This window comes from Paralichthys olivaceus, chromosome 20, assembly GCF_024713975.1.
Source record: "Paralichthys olivaceus isolate ysfri-2021 chromosome 20, ASM2471397v2, whole genome shotgun sequence".
Lineage (NCBI taxonomy): Eukaryota > Metazoa > Chordata > Actinopteri > Pleuronectiformes > Paralichthyidae > Paralichthys > Paralichthys olivaceus.
Window position 1 is genome coordinate 10,468,271 of NC_091112.1, and position 16,069 is coordinate 10,484,339.

The following is a 16,069-nucleotide window of genomic DNA, read 5'->3' on the forward strand; positions in this document are numbered from 1 at the left end:
AGAGGTGCATAAAACCAGTATGGAATAAAAACAAAAACTGCAGGTCTCAAGGAGAGGAGTGGGGGATGGTGTACAGAGTCCTGATACGTGTCATAAATGTGCCTTTCCATGCAAAGCACGCCAGCAGCCGTCACGGTTGTTGGCATATGGCAGCGTGTGCAGCGCTTTCACCAACTGTCCTAAGCTGCTTCCTGGAATCCAACCCACGGGGTCCACCCAAAAACCCTTTTGGCACCCGCTTGCATTCGCTATTGTCACATCACTTGCGACTGGACGCACCAGCACCCATTTCATTAATCATGTATGCGTGCATGTTAACCTTCTGGCAAAGTGGGAGAACGGCCCAGATGCTAAAGAGCAGCACTGGAAATCATTTGCATTGATTTGCATTAAGTATCCTTAATTGATTTGCAGAGAATGGCCTTGAATGAAAACAAAAACTGAAAACTAAACGCCAAATCTAAATAGTCTTAAATGGTGAATTAATGATAACTGATTCATGAAGGTTGATGAGAGGGTCACACAGCTTCAGTTCTGAGAATTACACTGTGAATAATCCCACATGGGACAGGTTAGTCTTCAACATGGCTGAACAAAGCAGATTATCTACTCTCCTTGGTTTCACCCTGTTCTGAGCAAAAATGTCAAACACCAATAAAAAAGTGTTGTGTGCTTGGTTCATTTTGCTGAAGTGCTCATCCAGAGTGACTCACAAGGTTCAAGGGTTCTTGCTTTTTTCTACAGGACACGTGAAATAGAAATGTGAATGTTTTTTTTTGTTATGTGATGATGAACCTGGCTCTCCATTTGTGGGACACTTTCATTAAAGTGTGACTTCACCCTCAGCTCTGAGCTTAACTCCACCTACTCCCAAATTGAGGTGAAGATTTTATCCCCTCCAGAATCCCCTGGAGCAGACAGTGCGATGGAGGACCATGGCGGCCCTGATGTGCACCACTTTAAGCCATCAGCTTCAGGCCCAGTAATGCCTGAAGCTGGAGCTCCAGGACACGAGCAGAAAAATGCAGATTGCAAAAGAACATAGAAGAGGGCTGCTGTTAAGGGACATGCTGCTATCTGCAACCACTGCTGGGATATGAGGGTCTGAGGGAAAAGGACACAGTCCGGTGGAGCTTCTACAGCCGTCAAAAGCACAGGTGTGAACCATTGCACCAAAACTGAGTATGATGAGACTGGTACTGAGGAGGTATACAGCATAAAAAAGTCTCCTTGCATTGGACTTGCAAGTTCAGAATGATTTTAAATAGTAGAGGCTGCGTTGATTCATTTTTAACCCATGACATGCCAAAATTCAATATGAGCACCAGCTTTGATGGGTTTCATCACAGTACAGTCAAATAATTTGGTTTACAGCTCAAGAGGCATGTTTTACTGTGCGGTGCGGAGCTGCAAATAAAGTTTCACAGTTGATAAAAGACATATTTTGACATTTTGGAGAAATTGACTAGTCCACTTAGTTGTTGAGAACGAAAAAACTGATATCACTTCACTCAGTATCTATTCATCTCCTCAATATGAAGCTGAATCAAAGAGAATGAAAGCAGCTAGCCTGGCCCTGACCCAGGCAAAACTACTGTGAATCATTTTTGAAAATTGTTTTTTGTACGAATTAAACAAACAAAGAGGAAAAGAGGATATAAAATTTGAAAATAAAAATCTTTTACTACCTCCACCAACGAGGTGTGTTTCCACTCAAGCTCATTTGTTGCATGTTGGTTTGTTTGTGAACAAGATTACCCAAAAACAACTTAAGGATATGGATCAGGAAGAAACCCATTTAATCCGGATCCAGGAATTTTTTTTTCAACATTTCATTAATTTCTTAGGGAATTATTCATGGCCTTGGTAATGATAATAATGCATTTGATTGATTGCAAGTTCTAGTTAGTTAATTATTAATTTGTTAGTAAATACTGAAAGACTACCACAACTCAGATTGCACTGTGTTTAATTTAAATGTATATAAAACATAGAAAAGCAGCAAATCTGTGCATTTAATAAGCTTGAACAAGCAAATCTATAGAATATTTTCTTTGTAAATAATTGATCAATAATCAATTCAGAACATGTTAATATAGAAGGTTACCTGGAAAAGAGAATAAATGGACACTGGCTGGATACTGATTTACAGTGTATTGACCAAAACAAATGAAATCAGGTACTGGCAGTATTTCACAGAGTCCTGTTGTACAGTGTGGGGCTGACCTCACTCTAATCCTGTGTCAGACCCCTTTGGCTAAAACACTGGTTGAAGCTCATCCAGGGCTGAAACACACGCACACGCACACACACACACACACACACAGTGTGGAGTGTAGAGGAGCCGTAGTAGTGGCACTGAATTCCTCTGGTGACAAATGGTGGTGATGTGAAGTAATCCCATTCACAACAACAAAGCCCAACCCCCCACCACACATGCACGCACGCACACAGATTGTACACTGGAATACAGATGATGCCTGTGTGTGATGGGGGTAGCTGAACAGAGGATGTGTGTATGCATGCATGTAGCTGTGGGTGTAATCTAGCAGATTATGCGTGTGTGCGTGCATGTGAGTGTTAATGAAAAGACTGTGATGGGGATCCTTGTCTAACCTGCTTACGCCTCGTCGAGTCTGCATGGCCCCATCTGTCCCTTCCCTTTCTCTTCCGCTCTGCTCCTGTCTCATCCTCTCCATCTCTCCCTACCCCTTTCCTCCTCACTCCATCCTCTCCTGCTCCTCTGCAGCCAGGCAACAACACAAACGCTCCCCTCTTCCTCCCTTACTACCACCGACCCTCACTCCATCCACGCTAACCGTTTGAAAACCACTCTCCTTCTCATACTCATTTTCCAATCTTGGTACTTACACGTCACCTCCATGTTTCCAAGTATGGTGTGATACTCTCCACAGTGACTGATCCTCGTGTTTTTGGCCAGAGAAGGAGTGTCCAGTGCTCGATGGGAGACAGGGATGGCTGGAAGGATGGATGGATGGATGGAGGGAGCAGATGGCTCCTTGGAAGAGCAGTGTAACTGATTGTGGACAGTTAGCGTCAGTGTTAGCCACAATAAGGGAAGACTCGTCTGTCAACACAGTTTGTGCACCTCTTCCTTTAGCCTCCTCTCTTCTTTCCTGTCTTGGCGGTTTGCTCCTTCAGTTTTCCTGCTTGATTCTTTCTTCAGCGTATTTTCTTCAAATAAAAACACTCCTTGCTTCTTCACTGACAAACTCTACTTATCTTCCCTCCACTGTGAGATTTCTGTCTGCCTCCATCCCTCCCCCTGTGACTCTAAGAGCATCAGCCAGGCTGCTCAGCTTCTCTTATGTTGATCTCCGGGCTTATGCCCTGATTGGATACACGCCATTATCAGAGACGCCAATGGTGGAGCAGCAAGTGGATCACATGATAAGTGTGTGTATGTGTGTGGGAGAGAGAGATTTAGATGGAGGGGGAGGGAAGGAAGGATGACAGAAGAGGAGGAGAAGAAGGAGGAGGGGTATTTTCAGTGGCAGTAAGCCGCTACATTGTTTTTTTTTTTCAAGCGTCTGAGAGAGAGAGAGAGAGAGAGAGAGATGGAGGCTTCTGTTTTCCTCCTGTGGGGAGGAAGAGAAGGAGGAGAAGCTCTCGCCGCAGATGTTTGGATGAAGAGACAGGCAGCCGTACAAGATAGAGCCTCTGATAGACTGATGCGCACGTAAACACGAGCGTGCCCACATGCTGCGGAGAAGTGGCTCCATCACCCAGAAACAGAACCAGAGTATAGTGCGGCGTAGCAGCGGTAATTGGACAGAGGTTGCTATGGAAACAGGGGAAACGGTTGTCTGACGGCCGGCATTGTGCCCTGGGAGCATCACACTTGCCTCCATTAAACAAATACACTCATACAGTGTACATATTGTGTACAAATATCATACACAAACACACACCTCTTGTTCTTTACAACCATGTCTTTTACTAAACACATTTAGGAAACAAAAAGGACAGAGTATGGTGTATGGTGTATGGTGGCTTTACCAGTGTGTGTGTGTGTGTGTGTGTGTGTGTGTGTGTGTGTGTGTGTGTGTGTGTGTGTGTGTGTGTGTGTGTGTGTGAGTGTGTGTGTGAGTGTGTGTGTGTGTGTCTTTGTGTACGTATAAGGCAGATGTTCAATCAGCCGTGAAGAGCCAGCCAATGAGAAAGCCATCAGCGTTTAAGAAGTGTGCACATGCAGGCCACAGCATCGCGTCACGTCTTGCACACTCAAACATTGATACAACCTGAACAAGGTCTTTTCGTATTCCACACCCGAGAGAGCTCAGAGCTTTTTGTATCTGGCAGCAACCAGAGGAGCTGCAGGAAAATCACAGCCGTACACTATCTGTGTTTTGAAGTGGACGGCCTCAGAATTATCCATGACACAGCTCATTATCCTCCCACACATCTTAAAGAGGATATATCCTCATTTACTGAAATGCACAGGAACTGAATGGCAACACACATAATAGTTCCAGACCAGACTACAGCGCAGCCAGGATTTCTTTGATAAAACAGATAAATCTATCACATTGTACTGTTGCCATTTCTCTGTCGAGCTGATGTTGGTTCAGAGAAAAATCTCTCAAGATCTTATCTTAAAGAGTAAGGCCTTAGCTACACCACAGCTGATATATTTTTGAATATTGTGTTTGTTGGTTCTTGCAAAAGCGGGCATGCACATTGTGCTGTGATCTCATTGTTTCTCAAATGCTCCATGCACAGAAACTGGAGCCATTCAGAGCTGCACTTTGGAAAATTTGAGTGGCTTAATGTGGACAAGAGGCCCAAACACAGAGGAAACAGCTTGTTTTGCAAAACTTCAGCGATAGTGTGGATGGGATGTGAGTCTCTTTGAGGAAGCCATAAAAACAGACCATAAATGTCATGGTCGGCTGGGACACCAATGTCCAATTACATGACCGATTGCCTCAACTAGAAACTTCAACAGTGCGGCCAGTTGGTGGCAGTTAAGTGGACTATTGGGAGAGTTGTTCAGTGCACATGATCCTGAACCAAACCTCTAGCTTTGATTATGTCATTCATCATAATAAATATGAATATTCAAATATCGAATCTATTTACCATTCCTTTAACATTCCTCCAAATTTACAAACATGTTTGTAATTCTCTCACCAAAAACAATTCTTTACTTCTTTCCTGTTCTTATAAAGACATGATATAATAAAGATATACGATAACTAACCCAGTGCATATAGTGGAATATATTGCATATAACCCAATGCATATACAATTCATTTGGTATATAGGCCCTGGGTTGTCGCAGTGACCAGATTATTATCATGGGTCTAAGATGTGTGTTTGCTACTGTTGCCAAAAACATTGTTTACAATTCTAAAAGAGTGTGGACTCAATTATTCATGACTGCATCATTCTCTGCCTCCTAATGTACCAACCTAAGTAAAGAATGTGTGAGCAGAGCTCTGCATCACTCTGTATTCACTAAGCCATGCCCACCTTTCAGTAACTGTGAATCTGAACAAATCCCCCTCCTCATTACAACCCACACATAGTTTTCCATTTCACATGCTTTAGTGCCAACGCTAAAGACGCTCTGGATCTGATTTCACTTTCAATGTTTTTGTTTTGTATTTGTCCACAACCTAGATTTGATTACTCTATTTATTGACTATGTGAAGCACTTAAAACTCATATCCAAATTAATATTATAATTTTAGTTGCACATAGTAATGCTCAGGATTTAATAGGATCTATGTCAAGCTCTTCCTTTGTGCAGTTTTCCACTTCTCCATTGTTGAGATGTTTTATTTTATGGGATTTGCAGTCAGTGTTTCATCTACAGACAAACAACTCTGTGTCTTGTTGACAGAATTAGGTAGAAAATGACACTTTCAGAGATCATCACAGGGGCCGACGTCTCCTGAGCGTTTCCAAGTTCATAGCAGTTACAAACGGAGCCTCTGCGTTTGAGAGTGGGAGCGCGGAGCTCAGCGTGCAACATTTAGCTGATAGGAAGCCCGAGAGACCAAACAGTCTTACTATCGACAGGCTGCTGCTGAATTTCAAACTCCCGAGGTACCGTGTGATGAAAGATGAGGTTGGGGAGGAAGGAGGGGAGAAGGAAGGGAAACATCATCTATCCCGGCCCGATCGAAATTGACTCTCGCCTTTTGAGGGGGGGGTGTGAAGGATAGGATTGGATAATAGGATTGCTCAGCCAGGGGATGTGTTTGTACAGTGTGTGAGTTGTGTTCTCACACCCCAGGCTGAACTTTAAGTGGAGCTGAACATGAGGGGAGGTAGTCATTCTAAGCCTATTAGAGATGGTCTCATCACTCCTTGTACATCTGTCAAACTCCAACTTTTAAGTCAATAATTAAAATCATCAGACAAATAGATGTACTTGACAAATCTCCTGTGTCACAATGGAAATGGAAAAACAAAATAAAATGGAAAACCATAGCAGCGGTTCTAGAGAATAATATAGCCATTATCTCATCTCATCCTTTTACTTGCAGGTGATGTCAACCGAAACCCAGCACCTACAGCTCCAACTGCCGTGACCCACAGTTCTATTATGTTTCCTTCAAACAATTCACAAACAACAATGAAACTTTTAGTTGGTTTAAACAAAGAAATAATTTGTGTTACCAAGCAAAACCTAAAGGGTTGCTTGAGGGACATTGAAACACACAACACAAAAGCACACTCATCACCCAACCAGGATATAACTGGGCAGCAACTTAATGGACATGGAAGTCTTTACTACAAAAAATAATTTATCTACACGCATGTCTTTCACTGTTAGTGGTCTGTAGATAAAGATGGATGATCCACTTCCTTTCCTTACAACATGTTATACTCAACAAACAACAGTCATACATTTTTCACATCATTCAGTTATTTCCTTTAACAGTCAGACTCAGCTTCATCACACTGATGTTTTCCTTCATTCAACTCTCACAGAAGATGATTCAACTCAACCATCCCCAAAATCACTCCATTCACAAACAAAAATAAGTGAAAACTCTTCAACATTTATCTGTGGGATGCTGGAGGTTGAATTACAGTGTCCCCTTCATGTAGCAAAGGTTGTGTCCATTTACAGTATAGAGACATGTTGGACCAGGAGGCCTGTACCTGCAGAGCAAATGCAGGATGAAGAACTGGCTCACATGTGTGTGAGGCACTTCTCCAATGCTGATCAAAGCCTGTAAATATGAGCAATGGCCTGGACCACAACATCTCACTGTGTAAGCAGTGACTGGGACACGGGGTGGCTTGAAGCTCACAGTGGTCTGTTTGATGTTTGATTCGATAAAATAATCATAATGTGTTTAACAAAGCAGGGAAAAATCCACAAAGTGTTGACTGCTACAACTGATGCCCAACTGAATCCACAACACATAATATCTGTCATTAACACCCAATTAATATCACTGTCTGGCCCTCACACACCCATTTTCCCTGTGTGAGGCGAGCCAACGTTAGCCAGGAGGTTTTTCATCTTCATCCAGACTTCAATGAGCTCCAAATGAAGACATAGGAGCCTAATCAGCAGCTCAGCCAATGGAAGCAGCTAATGTTCCATCTCAGTGAAAAAAAACAACAATGTATGAAAAAAGTCTAACTCGAAAAAAGTCCATGAGATGTGTGTGAGCAGTTCTCCTCTCAATGTGAGCCCTTCTAAAAGAAACAACTAAAGCATGTTCATCTGTGCAAACAGTAAAAATCAATTTCATGTATATGCAATGCAGGTCAGACATTGTCATCACATGACATATGAAATATGCATGTGGTCCTAACAGGATGTAAGTATGTAACTGTATTCTGTCACATTGCCAGTGTGAATGCTGTCCAAACTCAAATCTAGTTACAATTAGAACGTAGTAGGATGAATGGAGCTGGGACACAGTGATGGTTTTTATTCAGCGAACCCTCCCACCTCCCAAACACACACATATCAAACATACCTTGTTGAAGTCTTCACTTGTGGCTCTCATCTCCTTCCAGGTCTTGTTGAGCAGTTGGATGGAGATGCAGAAGAATTCCTCAAAGGAGCGATCGTGGGTGAAGAACATGGGGTGGAAGTCGTGGCAGTTTTCACTGGCTGTGGACACAAGAGAGATGCACCGTCATCTCCAGTAGCAGTTTGAGTAGAGTGCTTATTCAACACTATGAAATACCACCCCATGCCACAAGCTCTCTGCCAAAACCTTCATCATTTTGGAAGTTTGGTTGAAGACTAGTACTTCTAAATGCATGTGTATGATGTGCCTGGAAAGGTGCTGGTCGAAGTCTGATAATCAAAGAAAGGTTTGAAGATATAGGTGTAGTCCCTTTTGCTTGGGGCCCCAAAGTGTCTTCAAACATTTCTGCTTGGAACAAGGCTGGCTCACTTCATACATTCAGATTAAATAACATTTTGAAAAACAATATTATCCCGTTGTCGGCAATATTCTTGTGTTTTAGCTGCTTTTAAAGTAACTCCACTTGCCACAAGCCCAAAAGATTCATGGGCTAAATGTCTGAGCTTGATGTAGAGTCCATGAGTTAGTCAAGGGGGTTTCAGTTCAGACAGATCTGCAATAACTGTAGAACTGGGAAGACTGAACCCTGCAGAAGTTTATAGACAACAGAGATTACAACTGGAGTGAGATTAATTAGTGTGTCATACCACCTGAAATAGAGTTTAGTAAAACTAATCCAAATGCCAGATCATGACTCCCACCCTTTACAAGAAGAGCTGAAGTTGAATGACTCATATGGTGGCGTTGAAATTTACAAATCTGTAATAGGGCCCGAAGAAGCCTGGACCTGAACACCTGACTAATGCTCAACAACAGTGACAAGCGCGCGCTGCTGAAAGGTAAATGGATTTGAAGATCATACAAGATCATTCTGACATGCAAGCGTTGAAGAATTAATCATCAGGCGTGTGCAGGCAAGACTCATATTCAAAATAGCTCGTTTATTCAGATAGCAAGTAATATGAGATTAGAGAGACTGTTCATGGGAGATAATCTAATTGGCCTAGGAGGGATTCTCTGATTATACATTACAGACATGGCAGGAAGTTAATGCGTTTATAGGTCATTTCATAGACGCAACCACTGAGAATGAGATATCGTTCCCAAACGAAGCACGACTCTGTGTAATTGAAAATTTAGCTCCTCATCAACTTCAAAAACAAAATATTCCTTGGAGATAAATTGTGACCAGCGAACACTGTTCTAACTGGATTAAGTTGAGGTTTTTCATTTTCCAGAGCCAGAGGTGGTTCATTTTATTTATTAGCAGCGTACCGAGGCATTTCAGTCCCTGCTATTTGTGCGAGGGTGTGTTTGTAAAATCCGATGAGAGGAAGATGAACAGACAGCTCTCGAGTGGCCAAACCACATTAACCAGGAGATACAATCACAAGGCTTGACAGTCATTTGAACTAAATTTGTCCCCCTCTCGTCTTGCTGAGACGAGTGGCCGTCTCGTGCCAAAGGTTGGATATATTAAAGAGTTTCCACACGGAGCAGCGGGGGCAGTGGCTCACCCCAAGCAGCCATGAAATTGGATGGAAGGGGGTCAGGCAGCGATTGAAACTTCACAGTGTAATGAGTGATGGCCGGAGGCGACCTGAGCCTTGATTTGGAGCGATGGATGGGAGATTAAGGGGGAGGGCGAGGTGGAGAAATCCAGGGGGATGTGCTACCAGTGCCGGCAGTCAATCAGGAAACTAATGGAGGTGAGCCAAAACAGATGCTGACTGGCTGCTTAGTCAACAGTAAACTGCGCTCAGGGACAGAGGATGAAAAAAAAGCAGGAAAGAGATGAAAAAGGGCAAATTAAAAAAACTTCCTCAGTCAAATATCCTTTCTGGACGACTTGCAAAACTTCTTGTTAGGGTAGAAGTTTGTTGTGACCTCTGAGCTAAATGGACTGTTTATTGAGACAGTGCCCTGAGATGGCAAGGTGAGTGGAATTACATGTCAAGGCTTATTTGGGAGATACGGTCAGTGAGCAATCTCATGTGGCTCGAACAGAAATTTCTCCATCCTGAGGTCCTGCGAGGCACATGCTGTGTTGTAGACAGTTTTATTAAACTCTTGCAGGAACCAGCAGGACCTGAAGCAGCACAACCATGAGCCAAAATATTATTATCATGTGTTCAAAACTGCTGGTCAGAAGTCTTCAATCACCAACTTTTCCATCTGCTGTTTGACTTCAGATAATTCTGTAAATGTTTGTGGTTCTGGAATTAAATCATAGAATAAAGTGCGGTTGCTCGCCTCCGCCAAACAGTGCAGACTGACCCATATGAGGTCAGCGTGACCTTTGGCCACTGAAATTTAATCAGTTCAACTTTGAGTTCAAAATTTAAATAATTTAAATTCCCTGAGGCAGACTTGATACGTCATATTCAAAAGGCCAGAAATATGTCTTGTGAGGCCACCAAGACCTTGAACTTTAAACTTTGACCAACCAAACGTAATCAGTTCATTTGAGAGTCTAAAGCTGGTTTCCACTGGTCAAAAAACCCACCAACATCTGGCTTTTCTCTGCAATGGGAATGGATACATTCAGTGTTCCCTTCTAAACAAATTACTTTGCAGTAGACACACGTTTTAAATGGCTCCAGCTCAAATCAAAAGTGATGAAATGAGAAACCTGGGCAAAATAGCGAGGTGAGAGATTTTCATTCCTTCATTTTCAGTGTATTAGTAACGACCAACAGGCAAACTCCTCTACTCCTCTACTAATACTGTTGCAGTGGTTCCCATCAATGTATTGCACTTTGATTTCCCCTTGTGTGGGTTTAATTCCGGAGACAGTGCTGCTCTTCAAACATGTGAAACCATTTTTTCCTCTCAATAAAAATAGGAAAATTGTGGCTTTTTTAAAACCTTTGTGCTGTTCACAAACAGTGTTGTGTATTCTAATACTCTTTCTGCAAACTTACCCCAATGGTTCCAGAGTGTGCATCACTGAATATTTCATCAAACAAACATAATTCACTCACGCTGAGGAAATAATTTAAGAGGGGAAATCTGGGTGCAGCTGCTCTGCATCTTTTTTGCAGCATCCAGAGATGAAAACACAGCAGTACACTGGCACACTGTAGTATTTATATCGGTGGGAAACTGTTGTCTTGAACATACAGTGTAGAATTGATTTTTTTAAACTCCACCACTCAAGATTTTGTGACACATAGATGTTTCACTTGTACCCTCAGGGGTACGTGTAAAAGAAGCTACGATTTTGACTGAATGTGGATTTAAAGTCAGCACTTTAACTTTATAGTTAAACAGAAATACAGAGCCAGAACAATACTATCCTAGCAGACTGCACTATATGTCATTGGGCCTTAAGGAAACACCAACTGTTTGACTGTGAACGACTATACAGCTCTCTCAAATAAAAAGTCCACATACGGTGGAACAAAACCAACAACTTCTTTTGCAGATGCTGCAGCTTCTTTCCAGCTGGCTGAAATGTCACAGCTGAATCTTCCTCAACAATTCACAAATGCACTTAAAATTATCTGCCTGAGCAGAGATGGCACTAAGTGAGTGCAAAGTCATGTTGCGGTGATTAGGTAACTATTGCTTTAAGGCTTACAAGCTGTGGATTTTAACCAGAGCTTTGCTTTAGCATTATCATGACTGAGGCTGAAATGATAAAACTCAACAGAATGAAATTCAGTAAAATCCAAAACTCTGAGTGACAGGGCTTTGTAGCTGGATTGACAGTCTACTGATGATCTGTATTGAAGAAAAACAAAGAGGAAAATCCCAATTCTTTGCCACTGTTGCCCTAAATGGTACGTGACCTTAATCTGAGTGTGACTGCAGCAAATGTGTGGGTGTGTGTCACATTCAAGACTATTAATGCAAGCATGTGAATAGCAATACACAGAAATAATAAATGTATGTCTGTATACTATAAAAACAACAATAAACTTAAAATGCAACAGATGAATGATTGACTCTCTTTTTATTAAACACTATTAGTACTCAGGATACTCATCTGATTGAAACTAAAGCAGATCAAAACTGTATTTGGCTTTGTGAAATCTGTTTTTACTGTGAAGTATGCTATTCACTATCTGCCTTGTTATTTCAGTGTCTGAAATTTTAATGCACGGCATGGTGCCCTGAAAAATGCACCACGGTACCATTGGCGACTTTCTGCTAATGTTACAATAACACAATTAGTCATTCGAAAAACGAGTTGTGCTGCACTTTGCTCATCAGTGATGACATTAAATGACATAAGTGAACCACCAAGTGCCTCACATGTAGGAAGCGATGAGTGAGGGACTAAAGGAGCGACGACCTACAGAGTAAAGCAGTGTAGCAGTTTTTCTCCCTTATGAGTTTAGCTGTATGATACCAACACCAGATATTGAAAACCGCATCTGCCAAAACCCGTGGTTCAAAAACAGCTACAAAACCTGTGGCTACGTACTTCTGAACTGGGCTAGTAATTGGTTGAAGCAAATTATGTAAAACCTCTTTTCATTCCTTCCACTGAGAAACAGCCATCTCCCACAGGCAGGCGAACGTGGTCATCGAGATGGGGTGGACAACTGGACACATCAAGTACCGGGGGAGTCTGACACTTTTTGGTGGATGAGTCACACAGCCTGGGGCATGCACACAGACACACATGTACACACACACATACACACACACACACGTCACGAAGCAGCAGGGTAGATATGAACTCGCTCTCAGTTTAAATCAGATTTTATGACTCTTCGACCGAGCATATGGGTCCAGAGCAGAAAAATGTAGACGGATGGAAAATGGTCTGCAATGCCTTTTCTTTGTCCTGAATGGTTTTCATCCATCTGCACAGCCAGATGTTGGGTCCCTGTACCACCCATGAACTAGGTAACACAACACTGTGATGACCAGTTTACGCTGTGCTGGACCATATGTCTGCATGGACCTCATGAATCTTTAAAATTGATAAACAGAAAAGATTTTAGGGTTCATCTGATTATGTGACTCACAACAATACATCTACTGTATTTGGCCTTCTACTCCGAGTAACTTACTCAGAGCTACTTCTCTACAACTTCCCCTGGAAAGAAGTTTGATGTTCTTTGATGTCTTATTCTTATCAATTTCCTTTGGAAAATTCATGGATCTTGATAAAAAAAACAGTCATATTAATGGAACTGATATCTCTGAGTGTGTGAAATTTCTCGTCAGTACTTGTGGGTCAGTTTACACCAATATTTGGACCATAATATTTTTATCTTAATTATGCAAACTTTAGCAAAGTTCTGTAATTATCGAAGTTTTATCTTTGCAGCTATTTAGCCGACAGCTTGTTGAGAATCCTGCCTTCCGATCAATTGAGAAAACATCAAGAGACAATTGTCCAATATTCATATCTAGGAATTACAATTCGGACGTTGACGTGATGATATTTCTGCCTCGTTGGCTCATGCTTTTCATCAGAACCACATGACATGAATGCTTCATAAGTTCTGTAGGCCGAGAGTCTTTCCAAGTCATTGGTTTCTGACAAATTAGACACATCGGTGCAGTGATGCTCCACAACATCACACTATATCATCATACAGACAAAATGACTCAGAGGCTGCAGACACTTCTCCTTTCTTGTCATTTGTCTCCCCATGCGCCCGTCCACTGGGACATGTGTGCGTTCGAGCTGAGGTCAGGGGTCATGGCAATTTCCCCTGCAGTGGATATGTGACTTTGTTTATGTGTGTGTGTGTGTGTGTGTGTGTGTATGCGAATGCGAGCGTGTGCCCAAGTGTGGGACAGCTGTCGCCTGTCATGCTCCAACCACAGTCTGATCAACGTGAGACCTCCAGGGGCTTGATGACGTCAACTCAAAAGCTAATTACTCAACTGGCCACCACTCACATGACTCCTGGGCATGAGAGAGGTGACTAAGCATGTGTGTTTGAAAGTGTTTGTGTCTCTAGCTGTGTGTCTGTTTGTGCTCCTCTCTGTATGTGTGAGCGAGATGTGGGGCTGAATGCCACCCTGACACCTGTCAAGGTCCAGGGTGTATTTGTCTGTGTGTGTGTGCGTGTGTGTGTGTGTGCATAAAGTGAAACAACCCTCAGAATCACCTTGCAGCTATGCCACATGATGAATACACAGTGAAAGGTGTCATCCTCAGTCTAATTACAATACCAGCATGCCCTGATGTCCAACTGTGACAAATGTGTGTGTGTGTGTGTGTAATTCTACAATTTTGGGAGAGAGAACATTAAGTTTGAGCTTTAAGCGACTTTAGATTTAGAATTACGTTAAAGTTTGGGTGAGGAGCTAAGGAATGCATTACGTCAATAAGTGTCCTCACAATAATAAAAAAGTGCATGTGTGTGTGTGTGTGTTTTTGTGAGCTGTGTCAGCACCATCTTTGCGTTCCAGTCACTGCTGGATGACTTCGCAGGCTGACTGTGTTATCATGCTGCAGCATAAACACCACAGCATCAGTGCACTTGCAATGCAAACTATGCCTCTTCCAGATATAGGGATGCAGTCGTCTCATTTATTTATTATTCTAATATATTTTGAGAAGCGTAAGAGGAACTGTGACTGGACAAGGATGAAAACAGGGAAAAGTCAAAGACTTATTTCCCTCTGTGGCTTCTAATTACATAACTAAACCATTTTAGCATGCCGAGTACCCCTTGATGGTCAAGATGCATTAGAGGACAAGGGGGGGGGGGCAGCAGATGGAGGGAGGAGAAAATGAGACAAAGAGGGAGGCATGTGGAGAATCCATCAGCGCTCTGTGCCGAGACACGACGCCAGCAAATTTAGCATCTGCTTTCACAGACGACTGAGATTCTCACAAATACACTACAAGGCTTACGTAACCGCACGTCTAGCTGTGAGTTTTCTATCAAGTCAGAACTTCCCCTGGACACATTTATAAAATCTCACATCTTAAACTAAAATAGAATTCATGGCGGTTTCTTGTGAGGGAAACACTCAGATTAGACGCCGTGAGTCTTTGTTACTCAAACAAACATACAATCTGTCTGTTTGTACAGATTCAGAATTATTTCATTGTAGCACAACAAAAGAAAGTTCTCCAGCTAACATGCACATATTGTGTTTGGTCATACACACAAACACAGCTTATATGTGAAAAAACATAATTACACAAAGAAATAGATTTAAAATTTACAGCCGGTATCAAACAATATATACAAATACATTTTATTTTAACCATACTTTAAACTGTATTGCACGTGTACTTTAAATGTTTAAAATGTTTAATATGTAAAAATATTGTCTTGTCAGATTTTGCTCTTCTGGTACTAAGGGGTCTTTGGGGAAAAAATAGACCAAAAAGATTGAGGATGTAAATGAGGCAGACATGTTGGTGACAGCTTGATGGTAAATTACATCCAAGGAGCTCCAAGTACAAGTAAAAGTAAAATGAGTGTGGCAGCAGTGTCATCAGGTGGGTTGTGTTTCATCCATCGTACCACTTCAGTCCACTGAGGATTGCTGAGAAGTGACAGTCGGAGAAACTTCAAGGATGCTAAAGCGTTGAGATTCTTGAACGGCCATCTGTCAAGTTTGTTATTATTTGTGCTCTCCAATTTTAAAAACCCTCCACTGATGTATGCCCGAGGCTATCGAGTGGAAAACCCTGCAGAATGCTCACCCTCTTGAGCACAAGGCTGCAACTGGCAACTGTGTGAAGTGGCTGCTGCTGACCGCCAAATAGATGCTTGCGTCGTGACTGGAGGGGTACTTGGGATTCTACACTTTGCTCATGATTTATGGAGGGAAGTGCATGGGAGGGATTAGCAGCTACAACCTGAACAAGTCATTTCACATAGGGTCAGTTTCCGAGTCAGCTAACACTGATGTTGCTAATGTATTAACATAAATTATCATCCCCCAATACCTCTGCTGTGGCAGCAACCGTCTACTGAACACGATAAATGACACTGAATACAAACATATAATGGAATCTAATATATTAATTTAAATATCTTTCCTATGGAATGTCAAATAACCCTTTTATCTACTTGAGGAAAAAGGTCCCCTGAAAGCTTGAATGG

The 16,069-nt window shown here is 42.2% G+C and overlaps 1 protein-coding gene across 10 annotated transcripts in view; it reads right to left on the reverse strand.

The window, feature by feature from the left end:
• The window catches only part of elmo1 (engulfment and cell motility 1 (ced-12 homolog, C. elegans)), a 96,533-nt gene that overhangs the window by 24,049 nt on the left and 56,415 nt on the right, over window positions 1–16,069 (reverse strand). For 9 of the 10 annotated variants that reach the window (XM_069515760.1, XM_069515764.1, XM_069515758.1 and 6 more), the window contains one exon: window positions 7,974–8,110. In XM_069515760.1, the coding sequence (XP_069371861.1) occupies window positions 7,974–8,110 (137 nt within the window). Of the gene's footprint in view, window positions 1–2,871; window positions 3,009–7,973; window positions 8,111–16,069 lie in introns of those variants that run through there. The other variant, XM_020090827.2, reaches the window with a different exon arrangement.